Source organism: Protopterus annectens, chromosome 9.part0 (assembly GCF_019279795.1).
Source record: "Protopterus annectens isolate FY-2018-M chromosome 9.part0, PAN1.0, whole genome shotgun sequence".
NCBI classification, from domain to species: Eukaryota; Metazoa; Chordata; order Ceratodontiformes; family Protopteridae; genus Protopterus; species Protopterus annectens.
Genome location: NC_056743.1, coordinates 32,521,885 through 32,547,001, shown reverse-complemented (window position 1 = coordinate 32,547,001; position 25,117 = coordinate 32,521,885). Strand labels below are relative to the sequence as shown.

Below are 25,117 nucleotides of genomic sequence, written 5' to 3'. Positions count from 1 at the left end.
GTCATTACTGGGGACATTGCGGCTGCTGCAAAGAGCACTTTTGGCTGACATCAAAGACTGAAACAATACTAATTTCATGAACTTTAATCATACTTTGACTTAGGAATGGGGTCCATTCCCGTCATGGTATTAGAAACCCAAAAGATTTGGAGAAATTAGAAAAGGGGGAAACATGGCCAAATCATCGTGCAAAGATGTTAATACTTTTGGCCAGAAGTTAAGTACTGCATCTGGGCCTGGGTTTTTTACGGTTAGAGGCTTTTCTTAACTTTGTTTCAATCTCTCTGGTTGTTACTTCATCTCATTTCATATCCTGTACCTTTAAACTTCTTTTTCTTTCTTTTACTTCTATCCATTTAGCATCTTTGTTATGTTCCACAGGGTCTTCATAAATATTTTGCCAAAATATATCTATTTCTTCTTTTTTGGTGGTCTTTCAAATCCTTTTACCATTTTTCCCAATTCTCTAAAAAACCTTTTTGGGTCATCAATAAATTGCTTATTTTGTACGTTTCCTTTATATTTATCTGTGTATCGTCTAAGTTTTTCTGCCTGTGCTGATATTTTTACTTTATAATTTGTGATAGTACTTTATAAATCCTGATCCGTTATAATACTTCACATTACTTTTATCATGTTTATCTTTCTGAGTATTGTTGTTGATGTGTTCCCTATACTCTTCTAACAGTGACACTTCTTGTCTTAATTGCTTTATAGTTTACTCTGTTCAATACTTCCATAATGGCATTAATTTCCTCCCTGTCCTTTCCCTTACTACCCTGTGTTCTTGTGGTAGAACTATATTGGTTATTAATTTAGCTGCACAGTAATGTATCCTTCCTAATTCTGTTATATTGCATGAATCTCTATGGACAGTCCTAATTACTGTGTTCATTTGTTTTATCAAACTTCTAACTTTTTGTGTTTTATTGACCTTCTGCAGTCTATTTCTTTCATTGCTCTTAATATGTATATCCATCTCTATTAAATCAAATAACTCTTCTCTTAAATCATTTTCTTCTAAAGTGAGGGCACATTCTTTGTTTGCCATTTTCTGTGGGCATTCTATAGAATGTTCCAGAGCTTCTTCCTCAGCCACGTTTTCTTCAGTTTCACCCGGTGTCATCCATTGCTCTTTCATGTGGACACTCACTGGCCTATCACTCCATGCCATTGACTGTGTCAGAGTTGTCACAGTTTCCTGTTCTTTCCCTTGTAGCACCAAATGAACCTTTGTGCTTGTTTCCTATGGAAGGCTCCAAAGTATCTTCATATGCCAACTGATTAGATGCTTCCTGCTCCACTGGTTTCTCCTTAATTTGGGTGTCCATTGCTCTATCCTGTTATATTGTTATCTGAGTTAATTTTTTTTACACTAAATCCTTCACTTTGCAAGTAATACATAAACTCATTTTCTACTTCTTTAACCTTTCCATTACATTACTAATCCTCGTTTCTACTTTTCCTCTTTGTTTTTTTATTTTTTGTATTACAGCATTTTCCATATATGGATGTTTTTGCCTGTATTTCTCTTCAAATATCGGTGGTACTGCTCTTTTTGTACTGATTAGTTTTGCTTTCTCCTTTGCATAAATATTGCACCATATTAAATCTCTTTTTCTTTCCCATCTCCATATTTCTTCTTCTTCAGATGTCTTCTACTCCTCTTGTTTCTCCTTACTTTGGGGACTAGTTGTGCCATCATGCTGTGATATGACCTGTGTTAGACTTTCTACACTGAATCCTTCACTTTGTAAATATTCCATAGCTTGAGCTTCTATTTTTTTAACTTCTACTTCACTAATCTTCTGTTCTTCATTCCCTCTTTGTGATTTTATTTGTTTTTACAAAATGTTCCTTATCTGAATGCCTTTGCCTATATTTCTCTTCAGATACCTTTGGGGCTGCTTTTCTGTGTTGATTAAGTTGGCTTTCTCCTTTGCATAAATATTGTACCATATCAGCTCTCTCTCTTTCCCATGTCCATATTTATTTTTTTATATCTTTCAAACATATCTAAATTTTGTTCTTTAAATTTTCGCACTTCCTCAGTTGCTTCTTTTTCCAAACTGCATAACGCTTCTTGGTCTATATAGTGTTTTTCACGGATCTGTTGTATTAATGAGCACAGATTTTTATTTGAAGCTTCTGACAGTTTTTCTTGTGGAAGTATTTTTCTTTCCTCTAATTTCTTTCTTAATCTTTTCGTATATCTTTTGCCTGGAAATTCTGGGCTTCTTGCATGATTGTAACAATACATCATTTCCTTCTTATCCTCGATAGTTCACTGTAACATCTGTATGGCTCAGTTTTTGTGATTTTTGTGGACTGTAAAAAGTAAGAAACAAGCAATTTATTGAGGACCCAAAAATGTTTTATAGAGAGTTGGGAAATAAGATAAAAGGAACTGAAAGACCACAAAAAAAGAAGAAATAGATACATTTTGGAGAAGTATTTATGAAGATCCTGGGGAACCTAACAATGATGCTAAATGGATAGAAGTAAAATTAAGAATAAGAAGTTCAAATGCACAGGATATGAAATGAGATGAAGTAATGGCCAGAGAGACTGAAACAAAGTTAATAAAAGCTCCTAATTGGAAAACCCCAGGCCGAGAAGTTTTGATACATGAGGAGAATAAGCTTAAAATTACTTCCCTGCTTAGTTTAGCAGAAGCATATTGGCATCAAGCAGGAATGGAAATCAAACCAGAAGTAGATAAAAATTCAGGCAGCAAATAAATGTGCTAAAAAAACAAAAGAAAGAATAAAAGGTGAAGGATAAGATGAGAAAAACACTGGAAAAATGAGCCACAAAGCATGACAGAAAATGATGAAGTATTAGGAGCAATGGGTATTATAAAAAATAATTTACAATCATACTTAGATATGTTACCGATATATGTAACTCCATATGAATTGCAGGAGGAGTCATTACTTGGCACATTGCGGGTGCTGTGAAGAGCACTTTTGGCTAACATCACAGATTGAAACAATACTAACTTTGTGAACTTTAATCACATTTTATCTTAGGAATGGGGTCCATTCCCGTCATGGTATTAGAAACCCAAAAGACTTGGAGAAATTAAAAAAGGGAGAAACATGTACAGTAATGCTTTGTAAAAAATTATGAGGTTTATATCACATGGGATCATCTATTACCAGCAGTTCAAAAAAAAAATAGATGTGAGAAAACCAGATATAGCAGTCCATGAAAAAAAAACTAAACTGAAATAGCTACATTCACTGATTACAGTACCTTACATACAGAGAGACACAAACTTCATAAAATACTAGGATTTGCAGGCAGAAATGAGAGCAATGTGGAAGAAAGATACCCAACAGTCCCAATAGTAGTAGGAGCGATGGGTCTAATACAAAATAATTTACAGTCATATTTTGAATATTTCAAAATATTTATAGTTCCATTTGAATTACAGAAGGATTCAGTTTTGGGCATAGAGTATAATAAGTTCAAAGGTCAAGTGACCAATATGTTCTTTACAAGCCTAGCTGTGCAACCCAACCCAGTTATGTCCTAGAATTCCTTGGATGCTTATATGGTGAGGTACGTTAGTAAAGAAGTAGCTAAGGGTTACATTGGTGGGTAAGTTGGTTGTGGATTAGTTTACTTATTGTTGACCTCTGTTAATCAAAGACATATAGGCCAGGCTGGGGGTGAATTTGTGATTTCTCTTCCAATGATCATGTTTTTTATTTTTTGAAGAGGGTCAGGGATGAACTCTGCTTCATGTTAACGGGGAGCTTTTTTCATAGCACGGGGATCCTTTGAGACACATATCGATCCCTCCAGCAGGTTCTATTTATGTTGCAGACAACGTTCTAGTCCTTGGATCTAGTGTCTCTGGTTGTGTTTGTCTTGCGGATGTGCAAGAGATCCATCAGAGATGGATCTGAGGACAACTTATATGCTAGGCAGATACTGCCTGTCAGTAACTTGTAGGAGACTGAGTACAGAGATAGGACCTTAAGGCCATCTGTGTAAGACAGGGTGTTCAAAACCTGGGTTCTACTGGTGAGGAACCTTTGAAGGAGTTCTAACTGTTGCAAGTGCCTGGCTTGGTACATGCCAAAGGGGCAATGTATCCAATGAATGCTGTGACAAGGGCTGAGTACAGTGGTATTATCACTTCCTTGGACCTGGATGCCATACCCTTGCTTATGAATTGGGCAAAATAGAATGACTTTCTTACTATCTTGTCTATGTGTTGGCTGAATGCCAGATTGCTGTCTACATACGTTCCCTGGTCCCTAACTATTGGGTCAACTCTTAGGGGTGTTTTACGAATTAAGTAAATAACTTAGGTGGACAATTTCCCAAAGGGCACTATAATGCATTTCTTTGCATTTTGTTTTAACCCATGGCTCTTGCACCAGTCATTTGTTTGTGTCAGAGTTTCTTGTAGGATGTTGGTGTTATGGGGGTAGTCTGTGATAGCTCCCAATTTCCCATCATCTGCAAACTTGGTGAGCCAGAGGCCTTTAACATTAGTGTTGACTTCCAAGAAGTAGATGCCAAACAGGAGTGTGCCCAGCACAGAGCTTTGGAGTACTCTGCTGGTGACTGGTATCTTGGTGGAGATGGTTTCACTGATCCTGACTTCCTGGGTCCTATCTCTGAGCCAGCTGGCAATCCAGCCAGTCATGTAGGCATTTTATGTCTAGTTCTGAGACTCTGTCAACAATACCTGAGTGGAGTATTGTACATAATGCCTTGCCCAGGTCTAGGTAGGTGGTATGCACCATTTTCCCCTAATCCATAGCCATGCTGACCCCCATGAAGAAGTCTATCAGGTTAAATAGATAAGACCTTCCCTTACTGAAGCCAAACTGGGATGTTTCCAGTGTCTGTAGGTTGCTGATGTCCTTGTTTATCATTTCCATGACAATTCTTTCCATGGCTTTACATATTAGACTTGTCAGACTGATGGGTCTGTAGTTACCGGCTTAGTTGATGGTCCACCCTTATGAAGAGGGATGACTGCTGCAGCCCTCCATTCATCTAGCAGGTAATGTGTTTTGAGGCTGTAGTTGAAGAGTGCCTCAAATGGTCCTGCTACGTCATGTTTTAGTCTATTTAAGAGGCAACCAGGGACATTGTTGGGGCCCACTGAAGCAGTGTTTTAGCCATAGCGAGCACCTCCAGGACCCACTCCCTGTTGATAGCTGGAATTGATTTCAAAGGGGGAAGGAGTGGGGGGTTGAAGTTAGAGCTAAATTTATTGGTCAGTAGATTTGCTATGTTACCCTGGTCCATGAAGGTTATGCCATTTACTACTAGTTTTGCACACTGCTGAGCATTATCTTTAAGATTTATGACACAGCTGAAGAAGGCCTCATGATTGTCCTTAGCCTGAGAGGGTATACTGACCTCATAACTGGCCTTGTTGGACTTTATTAGACCTCTTAGGTTCTTGTTTAGTTGAAGAAGAGAGAATTTGTCTCAATGAGAGTTGCTCTTTCTGATTTTGGTCATGACTTTTTTTTGCTACACAGCCAGTTGACATAAGGATTCCACTAGTGTGGTTTATTTTTGGTATTAGATCTGGTCTTACTTCTGTTAGGTACGGCAGCCACAATGCAGGCATGTACATGCTTGTACAGTGTTTCAGTACATATTTCTGCATAGGTAGCTGTGTTCTTGGGGTTTGGGGAAGTAGTGACTTTTGGCAAACCACAACATAATAGGATCTACTTTATTTAGTATACTTCCTAACTATTACAGGCTTAGATAGCTTTCCCTGGGTGATTTGTATTTCAAGGGAGACAGCTTTGTCGTCCAACTTCAACAATTAGGACGTGACACGGGGGGGGGGGGGGTAATGTTCTCCCAAGCTTGTGAGTACTAGGTCCAATACGTCTGATCCTTTCATTGGAGAGTGCATCTATCTGGTCCTAGGTGTTAGTGTCAATAAAATCCAGGAAACATTGTGCCTGTGAATTAAAGGCAGTGTACATTTACCAGTCTATAGGGGGTAGTTAAAAGTTCCCATGAACAGGGTATTTGGTTTGATGGTGAACACCTCTAGCAGATGTAGGTAAGAGTTGTGAGCTTCATGGGTCAGAGAGTGACCTGTAGCTGGCCAGAAGGAACCTTGTCTATGGAGACTTGGACATGGCTGAACTTCAGGACATCATCCTGTTTTTCCAACCTAGAGTTGTATTTGCTGCTAAAGTAGACTGAGACCCCTCCACCTTTAGCCCCTCTATGTGCTGCTGTTGGTCTAACTGTGTGAAAGGCACTGCAGCCTTGCAATCCTGGAGTACTTTTTGTGGCTTTAAACCAAGTCTTGGTTACAGCACAGATACTTATAGGGTGTGGAGTTTCTTGTTTAGGCTCACAGCATTGAGCAGTAACATCTTAAAGTTGCTTTGAGTTTTGTCAATTTGACAGTGCCTAAAAAAGGCTATAAGGGGAAGGATAAAGTGTTAGCCAATATCCAAAGGCCCAGGGGAACAGGTGCATTCCATCCTTGGTGAAACAACGTGTCACTAACCATGTCCCCCCATCCTCATAGCATTCCATCCTTGGTGAAACAACGTGTCGCTAACCATGTCCTCCCATCCTCATAGCATTCCATCCTTGGTGAAACAACGTGTCGCTAACCATGTCCTCCCATCCTCATAGCATTCCATCCTTGGTGAAACAACGTGTCTGCTAACCATGTCCCCCCATCCTCATAGTCACTAGATTCCCCTGAAGTGACACCAGAAACTAAGCCAATTATTAAAATCAGTCATTTTCTGTTCATACTGTGGCAACATCCTTGGTGAAGGCAGAATAATACTCACTGCAAGGCACATACCTGTCTGTGACACATATTCAGAGAGAGATCCATAATGTATTTTTTCATATAGTCCAATGAGGTATGCCTCAGGTCATTTACACCTACATGGACTATGACAGAATCATACTGGTACGTCTGGTGCAGTGACTTGGGTGTGCGCATGACACTGCAGATCCTGCATCCAAGTAGGCAACTAATCATGATCTTCTCCTTCTCCATCCTGGTGGGAAGAGTATCTGTGTGTCATACAATGGAATCCCCGGAGAGAAGAGTGCCAGGTAAAGTGTTTTCTTGCCTTATGGGCTTTCTTCTTAGGGGATCATTGGGTTCAGGCTTATGTTGGTATGTGCTTTAGTGACTGCAGTGGGTAGGTGTTGCAGTATGATGGCTTAGGAGGTGTTTGATGTTTGGAGAGGTTTCTTTTAAGTGCTTCAGCATAAGAAGGGCTGTGTGTGTGCTGAGCAGCATATGTGAAGGACATAGTAAGTGTGTTTTTGACAGCCTTGTTTGTAAGCAAGATTTTTGCCTCCAAGGAAGTTATACATGTATATCTCTCACATACTGTATTAGTTTGTTTAAGGATTAAAAGGTTGTCTGAGTACATGAAATAATTGTTACATTGTCTCAGGATGTCCATATCTTTCAAGCTGGCCACAGAGACATTACAAAATTGTAAATCCATGTTGTCAGAACCTGTATTAGGGTTGGGTTATTATGGTTTAGGATCTTGGTTTTTCAGGGGTTTCCTGAGTGGTGTCTAGGGCGATGGGTAGATGTTAAATAGTGCTATGATCTTAGTGTTGCATAATACTATCTAGCTGCCCTAAGCTTAGCTCCACACAAAGCCTTTCTGTGTTATAGGTTAAAGTCCTAAGTGTCTTTCGGCTTTTCCAAGTTAGGGGTCGCCACAGTGGAACTCCGGTCCGCTAATGATTGGCAGATAGATTTTTACGTGCCGAGTTGCCAGCCCTGACGCACAACCTTCAACGAAGGAACGTCCATTCACGTATGTCGCCACAAAGAAGATGCTCTAGCTGAGAATCGAACTGGACAGCGTCTTACTGTGAGGCGACAACGCTACCGCAGCACCACCACCGCAGCTTAGTTTTATAGGTTTGTTACTATACAGGATAATGTTAACCATCAGTAAGCAATGAACAGCTCTGCAAAAAGACACCTAATTTACAGCAGACAGAAAAAACTGAAAACTAACTCCTGTGCCCCTGCTCAATAAAAAACTACACTTAAAGCTCCCTGGAGTGACTTCCAACTCAGGGAGACCAGGTAAACCACAAAATGAATTGACCTGGAACGTCTTAATGTAAATGCATATGAAAAGTAACTCTCAAGTCCCTAAAAAGCCTTCTGGCTTACTTTAAGCCTCCCTGTGTGTTTCCCAACTCATAATGACCAGACTACTTTACTAGTGCCACTAGAATAGCATTCCCAGTCTTCATAATGTAAAAACACACTTTGATTGGCCAAAAGTGAAAAGGTACAAACTAGCTACAGCAAGTAATTGGTCACTTTAAGCTTCCTTGTGAGTTTATCAACTTTGACAGACCAGGCTACCTTTTTGTTCCCACTAGAATTGCAGTCACAGACTTCTTAATGTAAACACACTTTAGTTAGTCAAAAGTGAAAATATATCGAAAACAAATCAAGCAATTAGCTACAAGTTACTGCACATACAAGTTGCTACTACTATACAAGTTACTACAAGCTACTACACTCTACTGAATTTTGTCTTGCAATCCTTTCAGTAGCACTAGCTATTGCTTTGTAAAGCAAACGGGTATTTGTAGTGGCTTTTGGCCGAGCTCTGCTTCAGTACTGACAGTTGCACTGTACCCCCCCATGACTTCCAAGTTATTCTTACATTTTTTTCTCTCTTCACTTACCATAGTGTTTAAATTAGACTGCATGTAAACTTTAACTCCCCCTCCCCACATTGTTAGTTATTTTCCTTCCTTGTTAAAAGTCTATCTATAACCTCCTTAGCTGTACCAAAGTCACATACTCCTAGAAAACTGTTGAAACTTTAGACTTGTACTTCCATGGCAAGCTCTTAGTTCCGCTTACTGTCTTATTTATACTACCTCCTTCTGCTCTCGTAGCCCCCCCCCCCCATCCATCCATACAACTCATATTGGCTTACTTGTCCACATCTTTTATCTTTCACAGAACTATACTACAGAACAGTCCCATTGTCACATTACTGATTGTTTTTTGTTTAAATGCTCCTCACCTGCTGTTCTTGGTGGGGGCCCGCTCTGTTCGCCCTCGCTAATGCTCGGGGTCACTCTGTTCCCCTACCCTGCCCCCATTTCCCACATGCACCCACTACCTCTATGTTTATTCTATCCATAACTCCTCCCACTCTGCTACAGCATCCAGTCACCTACACAACTTCCCAACCCTCTCCCATCACCCCTCCTAATCTCAACTAAACCTGCTCACACTATGTCTCAGACTTCAATACACTCTTTTAACCTAATAATAATCATCACTATACTTTCAATTCTTTTCTATCTTACCTACCTTTCTACCCCCTTATATCTTTCCTTCACAATAGGCATCACACTTTTACACTTTACCTTAACACTATACATCAAACTTCAAACACACTACATATCCATATTTCTCTTCTATAGCCCATGAACTCTACTCTTCAAACACTACCCTCCTATTTAATTTCAGAGTAATTCCCATCCTACCCCATCCTCTTCTCCCTCACCCCCTCTACACCCATCCAAATACACCATTCATCATCACCTGTACTCACCCTCTTTAACAAACTATATTAGACTCATACCAGACAGGCTCTCACTGCCTCTCTCCGGGGACATCCACCCCAACCCTGGCCCTACCAACGCCACACCCAACTCTCATCTCCATCTACCACATTCCCCCACCCCCATGAATTTTTGTTTTATTACAATCGATGCCCAAAGCCTTAGAAATAAAATTCCCATCCTCCACGCTTGGCTGTCCCATAACCAACCTGACATTCTTGCCATCACAAAGACCTGGCTTAATTCTAATACAAAAATAACAAAATTCTCCCATCAGGCTACCAAATTCTACGCTCTTACAGACGCAACAAAAAAGGTAGCGGAGTAGCTATACTGTACTCCTCTTCCTACACTGTTACTCCCTACACCAATCCCATTCCTAAATTTGCCAATTCTGAACTCTGTATTGCCCTCCGTAAACTCAACAAACACAAATCCATATGCACTGTTGCCCTCTATATTCCTCCAGGCAACAACATCCCTATACTTGAAGACATACTCTCCTGGTTTTCAACTAACATCAAAAACGAAACCATTATTTTAGGTGATGTAAACATAAACTGGGCCATGATAAACTCTGAATCCTCCTCCCTAAATATCAACCTCTACAACTACATCCAATTAATAAACTTTCCTATCAAGCCAAACAAAGGTGGAACCACTGGTACCATCATTGACTGGATCTTAGTGCCTAAATTTATCTCAGATACTGGCACTTTTCCTGACTCTCTCAGCGACCACCTGCCTGCATTTGCTGACTGTCACTCCTCTCCCTCTCAAAAGCTACACCACTATGTACAATCTCAGAACCTCTCCAGTTTCAACCCAAACATATTTATAGACTGCCTAAAAGTAACAGATTGGTCACCCTTAAAAGCCCTGCCTGTTGACAATGCCGTTGATTACTTCAATAAAACCTTCCTTTACCTTCTTAACAACCTTGCTCAACTAAAAACTAAAAGAGTTAAAACTTCAGCCTCTCCTTGGTTAACCAAAGAAACTAATCAAATTGTGCACTTAAGAGACAAAAAGTGGAAACTTTACCATAAAAATAAATTACCCCATGTCCTAACAGAAGTCAAACAACTCCATAACAATGCAAAACAAGCTAATAATCTGGGATTGAAAATCATATTACAATAAACTTCAATCAGAAAACTTATCCAACTCAAAAAAATTCTGGGACTCTATCTCTTCCCTTCTCCACCCAGGGAATAAGGATAATCTATTCCCTACCCTACACCTTACTGATCTAGAAAATGCCTCTAATTTCAATACCTTCTTCATAAAATCCACAGCTAAACTCATCACCAGCTTCACTCACCACTCTCATCCTCCTCCCCAACCAACCCCTCTACATCTCCACACAATCTGACTCCCCCCTACTCCTACTTTTAGCTTCTCTCCTGTCTCTATAAGCAAAATAAAGAAGTTTCTCCTTCAACTCAAACCATGCTCCCCTGCCCCAAATAACCTACCCACACCTTTCCTCACATTGTCTGCAGACAGCATTGCCCATCCCATCTTTATCTTAATAAACTGACCCATACTACACGCCTTTATCATTCCGCTCCATAAAGGAGGCAAAAACACTGACACTTCTAATTTTTGGCCCATAGCTATCCTATCTCCAAATGTATTCAATCCCAAATGATGTCTTATCTGGCAAAATTGTTTCTACTCTGTTCCTTGACCTCTCCGAAGCCTTTGATACCGTTTCTCATCCCTTACTATTATCCCAACTCTCCTCTCTCAACCTCTCCCCCCTACCATCACCTGGTTCACCAGCTACCTCTCTGAAAGACAGCAAGCCGTCAAATGGAAAAACTCTCTCTCTTCCTTTCTACACACCACTGAGTTCCCCAGGGTTCCATCCTAGGCCTCCTCCTCTTTAACATCTTCATCAATAACTTCCTCCAGTCTCTCTCCGATGCTATACTAATTCAATATGCTAATGATTCGACCATTATTTGTACAGCAGACACCCCCTCTGACCTGCATCTCAAAACTCAGCGAGCCTTCTGTAATACCGAATCATGGATGCATAGTAATGACCTCGCATTAAATGCCAATAAACAAAGTTAATGACCTTCTCCCCATCCAAAAACACCAATACAGACAAAAACTCCTTCACAGTGACTGCTCAGAATAACAGCCCCATAGAAATAGTATCACATACCAAACTGCTCGGTGTTATAATTGATGAAAATTTTAAATCTGACATCCATATCCAAACTAATACCAAAAAAAACTCACCAAAAACTTGGTCTCCTGTATAGACACAATCATTACCTTACCCCCTCCACCAGACACACCCTTACCTCTACTTACCTTCTTCACTCCTTACCTCTACTTACCTTCTCCACTCTCTTATGTATAGCACCCTCCTATTCACTAATCTTCAGCTAGGCTTACAGGCCAAGCTGGAAGCCTGTTACAATAAAATCTCCAAATTTCCCACCAACTCCAGAGACTCATCACATCACTGTGTCTATCTCCACTCCATGAAATGGCTTGAACTTCCTAACTCCCTCAAACTCCTTAGACATACTACTGCTCACAAGTTCATATTGAGACCTTATAGTTGTCCTTCTCTGTCCACCTCTTTAACCCCCTACATTCCCAACCACTCTCTAAGATCAAAAAACCACAATCTTATAAACATATAAAAGCCTCATCGACCCCCTGGCCACCTACTATTATCCTGCTCCCTAGCTAAACTCTGGAATCCTCTCCCTACCACCCTTCAAAATATTCAGAGCCACTCAAACTACCCCTACCACATAAACCCTTTAACACCATCTCCCATGCACTATATACCTCAACCGTCTATCAGTGTGCTCTCTTACCCTTTGCCTCTACGTCCTCTCCTACCCCATACCTCATAAACTTCCCCCAACCCACTCCCTTTCTGCACTACATACCACCTTTTACCTCCCACCTCACCTTCTTCTCTCTGTCCTCTCCTCATACTTCTAACTTACGAAAAAAAAGCTTTTTTTTTTTTTATCTGTACATAAATGTTTTACTTACATGTTTTTTTCATCTGAAATGTCTGTACTTTTAATATGTTTAGACTGCACGAATCTCACTTTTGTAAATCATTATCTAGGATTAGAAATGTTATGACCTTTTTTAACAAATTGTATATTATTTGTGTATTTTTCACTGTATAACTACTGTATTTACTTTTGTATAACTATTTTAAAATTGTCTATATCCTGTGGAGCATTTCCCCTGGGCCTCCACTGAAAATGGGCTCTTCCAGGCCCAGTGGACTATCCAAGTCATCAAACTGTAATAAATAAATAAATAAATAATTCCCGCTTAAGCCCACCTGTGTGTATCCCATCTCAGACAATGACCAGATTACCTTTCTTCTGTCACCTGAACTTCAGTCCCATTCTTTATGTAAAAACACACTTTAGTTAGCCACAAGTGAAAAGGTATCAGAAACAAGTCTAACAACTAACTATAAGTAACTGCAAGGCATTTCAAAGGCAGACACGCCACCAATTACGAACGCACATACTTCAAAGCAATTTCAAAGTACATTAACAGGTTAAGGGGAGACTCTTCCCAGTACGACGAGCTGAAGGGATAACACTGCGAGGAGCATCTAGGGTCAGCTATACAGTAGGATGGGGCAGCTCAAAAGGCTCCAAGTATAAAATCAAAACAGTAATACGGAGTCTGGGAGGAAAACAAACTCAGGAAAACTCCTACGCCCAGCAGAGAAACCAAAAAAAAATGCAGACTGTAAAAAATGCCTTAAATTAATAGTTTTACCGTTGGATAAAGTGCAAAAACACACAAACTGATTTAAATGGTTAAAATAAGTGCACTTATAAACATACTTAAAATGTAGTTCTCTGAATGTACAAATGTAGTCCAGATGCTTTAGTTATCAACCTTGCAGCAGTCTCAAGACTAAATGGAACAAATGAATAAACAGACTTTTATTAAGAAGTATGCAAAGTAGCCTTACCACTGAAATGCATTTTCAAAAATTAGCAGCAAGCCTCAACATTTAAATTACAAATAAGCAAGTGTGCATAACCATAGTACACCGTGCACACCACTTCTCAATACCAACATGTACTTTTTTGAATAAATAACTAATGTGCTCTTACTTCCACTTGCATCTTTCACAGAGCGTTTCAAGGCATTCACAGAACTGCAGTACATCGACCCCTTCCTGGGCTGTGGCAGCACTTTCACTTGATGCCTGCCGCTGTCGACAGTTCAAAGACGACGAAGTTGGTACAATCACTGCCTTAGGATTCTTACCAGACAGCAAATCCTGATAGATGGCAGACACATTTTCCAGAAACTCTGAAATTAAACAAAGTTGCGAAGGATCATTCTGATTTTGTCAACTTTTGTGGGTGTGTGTGTGTGTGTGTGTGTGTGTTGGTGCACTTGAGAATGTCTTTATAATGCGCATAAATATATTTTTTCAACTGTGCAAATCACAAGTAAATGCAAACATCTGCTGATGCCGTCTCCTTGATATTATGTTTCCATCACCTACAGAGGCAGCAACAGACTGGATACAGTTAACTGGCTAATTCAATTTAGATGCATCTGTATTGGAAAATCTTGATTTTAAGTAAATATGAGCATAAGAATATTATCTAAAGAATTCAGCAATATTTCCTTAAAAAAACAATGACTCCAGAAAACAAATATCATGGTGGTCTTCTACTAAAATAAAACAGTAAATACACACACACACACATATATAGATATATATATATATATATATATATATATATATATATATATATATATATATATATATATATATATACATATATATATATATATATATATATATACACATATATGAATAACAGGTATGCATTTATCATGCATAGAGAAAGAAAATGAAAACTGTTTGCAAAAGCTGGGCAGTTGATAGTACCTTAACAAATTTCTAGAAATGACTACATTTAATAAAATATTATAGACAATGCAAGTTTAATACTAGTAAGGAACAGTTATTAACCATAACAGTTTTCTGATCCTTAAAAATCTACATTTTCCTGAGAAAGAGAAGCTGGGTAATATGTTTTTAATGAATGTACTTTATTTATTAACATTAAAAAAAAGGCTAGCACAGAAAATGTCATAATTTGAACTTCTTTTTATATTCATATGTGTGTGTGTGTGCATGTGTTTGTGTGCATGCATGCAAGTGCAGATATATGTACAATCACCTGAAGAATGTAGCTGTATGGTACATACTCCGTACTAGAGGATGTGGCTCCATCACCCCCCCAAAAAACACCTCGATTCTCTATACCAGTGGTATATACTACAGCCCATAATAACGGACACTCAGTTAAACTTTTTTTTATGTAGTTCAAAATAACAGCTAATACGGTAGCTTGTTACCTTGCCCCACTCGTGCAGGACAAATGACTTGCCTTGCTTTCCTCTTCCAACTACTCACACCTTGTTTTGTACAGTAGCTTACAGCTAATATGTTAAATACTGCAGTTAACCACATAAGTACATTTCTGCTTGGTATTCCTGGGCTTGTGTGCTGCTCTCTGTAGCTCTTCTTTTCCCCTTTCGGCTTCGGTTTTCACTGTCTATCTAATACAGCTGTTTACTATTTCTGGCAAGCTCCTTACCTTATGTCATAGCCAAAGCTTACTCCTTGGTTTTTCTCAACACTGTTGCTTTGCTGATTCAGTGGCTGGGCTCTGCTGCATTTACTTTCCCTTCCTGCAGTTCTTACCCACTCTTTCCTGCTTTACATTTAAAATATCCAAAGTCTACCCCACTATCCAAGCCTACACGTCTCTCAATCTATCTCTGCATCCAAAGAATCACAGCATAGCCAAACAGCAGTTGTTATTCAATTAGCATCTTTGATTCACTCAAGTGTTGCAACCCAGCATGTCCTTTCAGATGTGGTACTGTTGCATCTATAAGCGCTCTTGTTCTAGTGACATTTTACAGTACACAGTAATATCTTCAGCAAAATCTATCTACCGTCATCCAAAATTACTTTGACTCAAACCCTACTACTATATCTTCCTACTAAATATATTTAATATTCCAACAAACTCACACTCACCACACCAACAGCTACCAAGTCTGTCAATCATCTCATTCTTAGACATTTTCAATTAAATACATCTTTAAGTGTGTTGCCATATTAAATCCAATAAAACTAAAACACAAATGCATTCAGCTATATACTTTCCTTCATAAAATTTCCACTCTAAAAATCTTTTTAAAATATTCACGCAAACATGGGCCTCACACAACAGCAAAAAACCCACACTAACTCCCCCCAAATTCCAGCATTCACCCTCTAAGCAACAATAACTATTAGAACTATAAACAACAAAATCCAAGACATACCATGCTTGTATTGCCACATATTCCCCAGACATGGTCATAGCTACAGAAACTTGGCTGAAAAAAACACAAAGGACAAAAAAAATCATTCAACCAGGTTTCAGTATAATTTGGCTTGACAGGACAAATAAACAGGCAGGCAGCATTGGCGTCATCTATAAGAATTCCTGGTAAAAGGAGGATACTCAGACAGCTCCAGTAGTAGGAGGAGCAATGAGTCTAGTAAAAAGAATCTACTGGCATACTTAGATTTGCTACCAGTACATATAATTCCATATGAATTGCAGAAGGAGTCTGCTTCAGGCACATTGCAGGAGCTGCAAAGAGCACTTTTGGATAACATCAATGACTGAAACAGTACTAATTCATAAATGGTAATTATACCCTGACATAGGAATGGGGTCCATTCCCATCACAGTATAGAAACCCAAAAGACTTGGAGAAATTAAACCTAGAGATGCCACAATTTAATAATGCAGAACTACTTATATCATACCTCAAAATTAATAACAGGAAAAAGCTTTGTTTAGCAGCCATATATATCCAACCAGGTAGAAACATTACCACTGTGGAAAATATGTTTTACTGGATGCCTTACCATATCCAACATGAAATGATAATACTAGGAGACCTAAATATAGACTGGCAGCTTATAAATAAGCAACATCCCACCCATTTGATTCCATAAACCTATACGGCTTTACATAGTTAATTACATCAGTTCCTACAATCCACAAAAGTACTGGTAGGCCATCAGCCATAAACTGCATTCTTACTAACAGACCCAACAAAATTAGGGCAGTCAGTAGACCTCTAGGCATCTTGAGCGACCATTTACCTACTTATGCATTACAATATTTACAATATTCAAGATAAACATATAATTTACAACCAAGATCATAACTCAAAAAAACATCGACTAAGACACTATCAAAACTTTAACAAAATATTAATGGAAAATACTAAAATCTATGCCTCTAGACTTGTCTGTCATGCACTTCAATGAGATATTCCTAAAAATTCTCAACGTTGCCTCAGTATGTACCAAATAGTCAAATCCTATCCTGCACCATGGCTAACAAAGGAAACTTAAGAAATTAATGCTATAGTGTGACAAAGTCTGATAAAAATGGCACAAAAATAGAACACAAAATACATTTCAAATTTCCAGGCAGCTAAGAAATACAAAATTCTAAATAAAACATGATAAGTAACCTATTGTAACATCCTCTAAAATAAACATCACATCAACCTAAAACTCCTCTTGACATCCTTAAATAAGGGTTTACATCCAGGCCAAACTACCACCCCCATGTCTACATCCCACAGTACTCCTATTTCATTTCCCACGCAGCTTCACAAATATTTTATACAGAAAATAATGTCCCTTACAAGCCTTAAAACCTCCAGTCCCCTCTTAGTACCTGGCAGCATCTGCTAAATATCTGCAGCTATCTGAAATCAGTCCAGTACCTACTTCCACCATTAGAAAACTGCTACATAAGCTAAAAGCAACCACTTTAGCTGCTGTCCAACTCCGTTTGTCCTGCTTAAAATGGCTGCAGATCCAATCACTTTTCCAAGTCTCTATATCCGTAAAATACATTTCTTCTAGCTGGAAAAAAAGTTTATTATACCTTTACACAAACTTGGCACATCTACAGAATTTAATAAGTGCAGGTCCATTGCAATCCTCTCCACCCTATCAAAAATACTTGAAAAATGTATTCATACTCAGCCCCTGTATCACCTGAATTCAAATAATCTGCTCTCTGAAATGCAACATGGTTTAAGATTCCACCACAGCATAACCGATGCCCTCATTTACCTCAACAACACTATAAACCAGCATAGAAAGATCGGTAAACTAGTGTCAATCATGTTCCCAGAATAATCCAAAGCTTTTGACACTGTTTTCACATCGATATATTCTCAAAGAACTCTCTTCTATAGGTCTTTCTCAGTTCTCTTATATGTTTCCTTGATTATCTATCTGGAAGGCAACAGGACCTCACTTCTCTATCGCAGTTATCAGAGGTGTCCCTTTGGACTCTATACTAGGGCTGCTTCTCTTCAATATTTTTATAAACAAGCTTTACACTCCCATATATGGACCAAGCAAATAGAGTACAATACGCAGATGATTTGACTTTAATATGTACAGCCCCTCAACAGCCATACTACAAGAAATCCCTCAAATGTGTTTCTATTCAATAAAACCTAGTTGAAAAATTTAAACCTGCTCCTCAATCCCAGTGAAACAAAATTGATGTTCTTCACCCTAAAACATTATCTCAATCAAAACCAATCTGCAAATAATACTATAACTGAAGTAGTACCACCTACTAAATTAATGAGCACTGTAACAGATGAAAATCTTAAATTTGATCAACATATTCTTCAAACAATTAAAATTTATTTAGGGGGCCAAACATTTCCTTACAGACCCATTAAGAAAACCCTAGCCTCATCCTATTTGCTTCCAACCAGCTCATATGCCTCCCCAATCCTTACAAACCTAAGCTGTACATTAAAATCCAAACTAGCCACCTATTACAACAAAGCAGCTACATTTGTTGCCAACATTGCACACCACACTCACTACTGCCAACCCTTAACACAGCTAAACTGGCTAGAGCTTAACAAATCACTCATCTAATTATGACATACAAACTAACATATTGCCCTGAAAAATGCTGGGCATTAAAAAATATAGTATTGCCCTACATCCCACAAGAGACCTCCATTCTGGTGATACATTTCTTCTAAGCACGACAAAAGCAAACAGTTCATGATAAAACTCAGGAAACTCGTGTTACATCACCACACTCTGCAACACCATCCCCACACAAATAAAAACGATACTCGTGTTACATCACCACACTCTGCAACACCATCCCCACACAAATAAAAACGATACTCGTGTTACATCACCACACTCTGCAACACCATCCCCACACAAATAAAAGCGATACTGTGTTACATCACCACACTCTGCAACACCATCCCACACAAATAAAAGCGATACTGTGTTACATCACCACACTCTGCAACACCATCCCCACACAAAAAAAGCGATACTGTGTTACATCACCACACTCTGCAACACCATCCCCACACAAATAAAAGCGATACTGTTACATCACCACACTCTGCAACACCATCCCCACACAAATAAAAGCGATACTGGTTACATCACCACACTCTGCAACACCATCCCCACACAAATAAAAGCGATACTCGTGTTACATCACCACACTCTGCAACACCATCCCCACACAAATAAAAGCGATACTCGTGTTACATCACCACACTCTGCAACACCATCCCCACACAAATAAAAGCGATACTGTGTTACATCACCACACTCTGCAACACCATCCCCACACAAATAAAAGCGATACTGTGTTACATCACCACACTCTGCAACACCATCCCCACACAAATAAAAGCGATACTGTGTTACATCACCACACTCTGCAACACCATCCCCACACAAATAAAAGCGATACTCGTGTTACATCACCACACTCTGCAACACCATCCCCACACAAATAAAAGCGATACTCGTGTTACATCACCACACTCTGCAACACCATCCCCACACAAATAAAAGCGATACTCGTGTTACATCACCACACTCTGCAACACCATCCCCACACAAATAAAAGCGATACTGTGTTACATCACCACACTCTGCAACACCATCCCCACACAAATAAAAGCGATACTGTGTTACATCACCACACTCTGCAACACCATCCCCACACAAATAAAAGCGATACTCGTGTTACATCACCACACTCTGCAACACCATCCCCACACAAATAAAAGCGATACTGTGTTACATCACCACACTCTGCAACACCATCCCCACACAAATAAAAGCGATACTGTGTTACATCACCACACTCTGCAACACCATCCCCACACAAATAAAAGCGATACTGTGTTACATCACCACACTCTGCAACACCATCCCCACACAAATAAAAGCGATACTCGTGTTACATCACCACACTCTGCAACACCATCCCCACACAAATAAAAGCGATACTGTGTTACATCACCACACTCTGCAACACCATCCCCACACAAATAAAAGCGATACTGTGTTACATCACCACACTCTGCAACACCATCCCCACACAAATAAAAGCGATACTGTGTTACATCACCACACTCTGCAACACCATCCCCACACAAATAAAAGCGATACTGTGTTACATCACCACACTCTGCAACACCATCCCCACACAAATAAAAACGATACTCGTGTTACATCACCACACTCTGCAACACCATCCCCACACAAATAAAAACGATACTCGTGTTACATCACCACACTCTGCAACACCATCCCCACACAAATAAAAACGACTGACTCCCAAGCTATAAAATCCACCTCATACTATACCTCACTGCTTCCTGTTCATGCTCATGCTTGTTGCTGGGTTGAGACATCTAGTGAAAGTACCAACTTCCTATTACCTATCACTAACTTTCGCCCTCCTTTACATGAATCATTATACCCCTAACAACTTTCCTTTCCTCACTGGAATCAATATACGCCTCTTCACACCTTCTTGAAAAAGCAGTTATGTACTTACCATAATGTTTTATCTGTGCTGTCTATTTGCATTCTTCCTAAACTATTGGGTCTGGATCAGATCCTCGGATCAGACTCCGCTGTTACTATAGCTTGTGGTCACCAAAAAGCTCTCAAACTCCTCCCTACCCAAAATGCACCAACCTCTAACATACCTCAGACCTTGTTTGCTGGTTGACATAAAGTAAGAATATTAATATAATATTCCTGACAGAAGAGCTCAGCACAAGGCATAGTGGTGCCCTTATAATCTTTCATTCTCACAGAAGCCCATAATGAAAAAAATATGGGGGTTTGATGGACAGGGATTTGACGAAGAATTAAAATGGACAACACAGATAGAATGTTATGGTAAGTATATAACCTTTTTTATCTGATCTTGTCAATTTTCCTTCATTCCTTAATTACTGGGACAGAGTCCCTAGCTACCTGAAATCCCGGGTGGACTCTTAAGGAACGATTGCTCTTACCCTTGAGACCAAATCTAGTTTGTAGTGAGTAAAGGTATGAGGATTAGCCCAAGTTGCAGATGCACATATATTTTCCATGGAATGCCTAGATAAAAATGTTGACAAAGTTGCCATGGATTTAGTTGAGTGGGTTCTTAAAGGTTTTGGTAATGAGATACCCAATTTATTGTAGACAAAAGATATACAGTCAGTAAGCCATATTGCCAAAAGATACTTCTGTAAGTGATGTACCTATTTTGGAATTCACAAAAGAAATAAATAGTTGATCAGATTTTCTAACTTCTTTTGTTATATGTAAGTAGAAATGTAATTGTCTATGAAGATCTAACAAGTGGAACATTCACTCTCTTTTGTAAAAGAAGACAGGCATTTTAATGGACTGGTTCTGGCACCACTGGTTAGGTTCTGGCACCACCCTAGGAAGGAAAGAAGGGTTGGTTTGTAATGTTACTCTATCCCTATGAAAAATCAAGTAGGGAGGTTTAGAGGACAATGCTTGAAGTTCAGAAATTCTTCTCACTGAGGTAATGGCCACTAGAAAGATTGCTTTCCAAGTCAGGAATTTAAGATTACATTTTGCTGTTGGTTCAAAGGGGGAATGAATTAAGGCTTGAGTACTGAATTCAAGTCCCATGGTGAAGTACAGTCTTTATAAGGTGGTCTCAACAGAAGAGTGCCTCTCAAGAAGGCCTTACAAAGCTTAGATTAAGCAAGGGAAAATTTTCAAATCCAGTATGGAAGTTAGAGGTTGCTGCCAAGTGAACTCTCATGGTTGAGGAGCTAGCGCTTTCGTAGAAAACTGTCACCAAAAACTCATGTACACTTTGTACAGGAGCTGAAAAATTGTCACTATGTTTCTGATGCGCCCAAAACGCAAATCTCTTTCATTTACTTCTGTAAAGTTTCCTCGCAAAATCTTTATGGGAAAATAAAAGTATATGACAAATGAGATGAGCGCATAGGTTGTCTGGCTATTAAAGGAAGTGGAGAAACCATGTGTCAGCTTTAGGTTTGAGATATCCGGGTGAACCATGCCTGCTGGGTGAGACAGAAGGTCTGGAATCGGATCCAGAATCCAAGGTGGGTAAAGTACATGAGGCCAAAGAAAGGGGAACCAAATCTGTTGAGGCCAGTAAGGTGTAATGAGGATGACTTTGTTCTTCAGCCTAGCAGCTTTCTGCAGAAATTTGGGGATGGAGGGAGTCAGGGGATAAGCACAGAAGAGACTGGGGGTCCAGTTGTGGAGCAGAGTGTTCCTCTGTGATTTCCACAGAGGGGGAATCAGGGTAAAGAAGCTGCTGCACTTCTTGTTTTGGGGAGAAGCAAAACATTCACAGCAAAACTGGTTCCATTGATGGGAAATCATTTCTGTCACTTTCATATTGAGACACCACTTGTGAGGTAGTAGAGTGGACATGCTCAGTTTGTCTGCTATCATGCTGGACTTCCCCAGAATGTGCATTGCTATAAAGAAAGCAGTTGGAAGAGATCGCCCATTGCCACACACTGAAGGCTTCTTGACACAGGGCGCAAGACCTGGTTCCTCCCTGTCCCTTAATGTACCAAACTACTGATATACTGGCTGTTTGAATCACAACTATCCTGAAAGGGAGAGAGCCTTGGTAGGCCTGCAATGCTAACAGTGCTGCTGTCATTTCCAGGACACTGATATGCATGCTGACCTATTTGGGGGGACCAGCTGCCTTGGACTGTTTTTCCCTGGAAGTGCACCACCCATCCAATATGGGATGTGTCCATGGTCACTGCCACGTTGGGTTGATAGAAAATAAAAGGACAGCCTTGTAGAACGCGATCTGATGGAATCCACCACCAAAATTATTTCTTGCATGCTGGAGAGATTCTTACTTGGGCTGACATTCATTGATAAAGAATTGGCCATTGCGTTGCTAGCCTACACTGAAGGATTGTCATATGAAATCTTGCTAGGAAAACTAAAATTGTGGCAGCTGACACTGACCCCAAGACTTGAAGAATCAACCGGGATGAAATTTTGATAATGTGAACTATTTTCATTATCTGGAATCTGATAGTTTGCACTCTTGCTAGAGGAAGAGAAGCTGTTACTAATACTGTGTTGAAAACTCTTCATATAAACTCCAGTTTCTGAGAAGGTTCTAACTGAGGCTTGTTGTAATTTATGGTAATTTCTAGAAGGAAGCAAGTATGTAGTACCTTATCTCTCCCTCTTATGAGAAGATGCCTGTTCGGGGTGGTGATTAAGCCAGTCATCTAGATACAGAAATACCCAGAATCCCTGAAGTTTCAAGTGAGCTGCTAGCACCTCCATGCATTTGGTGAACAGCATAGGGGCTGTGGTGAGACCAAAGGGCAAGGCTCTGAACCTGTAATAACTGGCTCCCAGCCAGGCACCCAAGTACCTTCTGGATTGTCTGTTCATTTTTATGTGATACTACATGTCTTGAAGGTCTATAGAGCACATCCAGTCATCCCTGCCCAAAAAGGTCAAAATGGATTGAACTGTGACTATCTGAAACATTGTGAGTCAAACTGATTTCTTCAAGTTGCGGAGATCCAAAATTGGTCTCCAGTCCCGTTTTCTTTGGCACTAAAATGAATCTTGAGTAGGTTCCGGATTATATATGGTCTGGTGGGACCTCTTGGATGACCCCTTTTTCTAGCAGGTTTTGTATTTCTAGAGCTGCTGATTTCCTCTGATTGGGTGGAATACTGGGAAACTTGCGTGAGGATGGAAGTAAAAGGGAAAAAGGAATTATATAACCTCTGGAAATTATTTTCTTCACCCAGGTACCTTTTGTGATGTCTAGCTAGGCTCTCTGGTGCAGGGATCAATGACCTCTGATTGCCTCCTGAGGTGGACAATCAGGCCTTCTTTCAGGACTGCTTATAGGGTCTGTCAGAGAAAAAATGTCTAGACCCTTGGTTTTGTGGACATCTGCCATGTGGACAGCATCTTCCATTTGAGTTTCTCCCTTTGTCTCTAGGGGAACTATCTCCAAATGGATCTCGGAAAGGACCCTGAGATTATCTGAACCACATTTTTCATCCTCCTTATTGGTTCCTAGAGAAGGGCCATAGAGGTGTTGAAAAACATACTCCCACAGCAGAGTCTTTCCATCTTTTTTGCACCTGGAGAGTGTGTCCTTCACTTTGAGGCTGAATTAACGAGGTTCCCTCAAAGAAGGCAATGGCAAAAGAGGACTTGAATGGCTCTGCAAAGTCACACAAGCACATCCAGGCATGTCTCCTAATGGAAATGCCTGAACCCACTGCCCTTGAGGTACCCTCAGCTACATGAGAGATAAGCCTCATGGACAAGTTTGAAATGGACTTTAGGGTCACCACCTATGAGGCCACAGAAGCCTGAGTCTCAGCAGTAGTGGTCCCCAAAAGAGATTTTGAAGTTCTTTTATCAAATCTCTTTGCAGCCTAGTTAAATGTGCCAGGTAGTTCAGTGATCTAAGAGCAAAGGTCACTGAAACATAGACACACTTCCCAAATCTGTTCAAAACCCTAGAATCCCAGTTAGGGGGTGGAGAGTGGAACTTTGTTCTGCAAGTTCCTTCTTAGTGGTGGTCTCCATGACCATAGTATCCACAGGTAATCCCTTACTCCAAAACTCCCTTCCTGCAGGTGGTGCCAGAATCCAATCCAGTCTCTTGGGGGATAGGTTTGACCAAGTCAGACTCCTGCCACACTCACTTAGAGATGAAATCAATAAGCTCATCAGTGGGGGGAATTACTGAGGAGGTAGACGGGCCAAATCCAAACACCTCTAGGAGTAAATATTCCTCTGGAGAAGGATTGTGGGAGAAACAACCACCAGTTTGTTTAAGAATCTCCAGGATGTCTCTAAATGAGAAGTCTTTAGATGGTGATCTTGGGCATCATTCTCCTTTGTTGAAACTGATATCTTCAGTAATATATTCCTGTGGTGAATCTAAGTGCCTCCTTTTACACTTTCTCTCCCAAGGCACTTCTTTGTTGGGCTGCTCTGGAGAAGTATCAGAAGAGATGGTGATATCTTGCTGGGTATCCTAAAGAGTTTGGGTTGGCT

At 39.9% G+C, this 25,117-nt stretch overlaps 1 protein-coding gene across 1 annotated transcript in view; it reads right to left on the bottom strand.

Moving 5' to 3' along the window:
• Positions 1 to 25,117, bottom strand: part of CCHR9.PART0H11orf49 (chromosome chr9.part0 C11orf49 homolog) — a 2,558,117-nt gene that overhangs the window by 626,362 nt on the left and 1,906,638 nt on the right. The window contains exon 5 of the mRNA XM_044082535.1: positions 13,737 to 13,938. Within this exon, the coding sequence (XP_043938470.1) occupies positions 13,737 to 13,938 (202 nt within the window). The remainder of the gene's footprint in view (positions 1 to 13,736; positions 13,939 to 25,117) is intronic.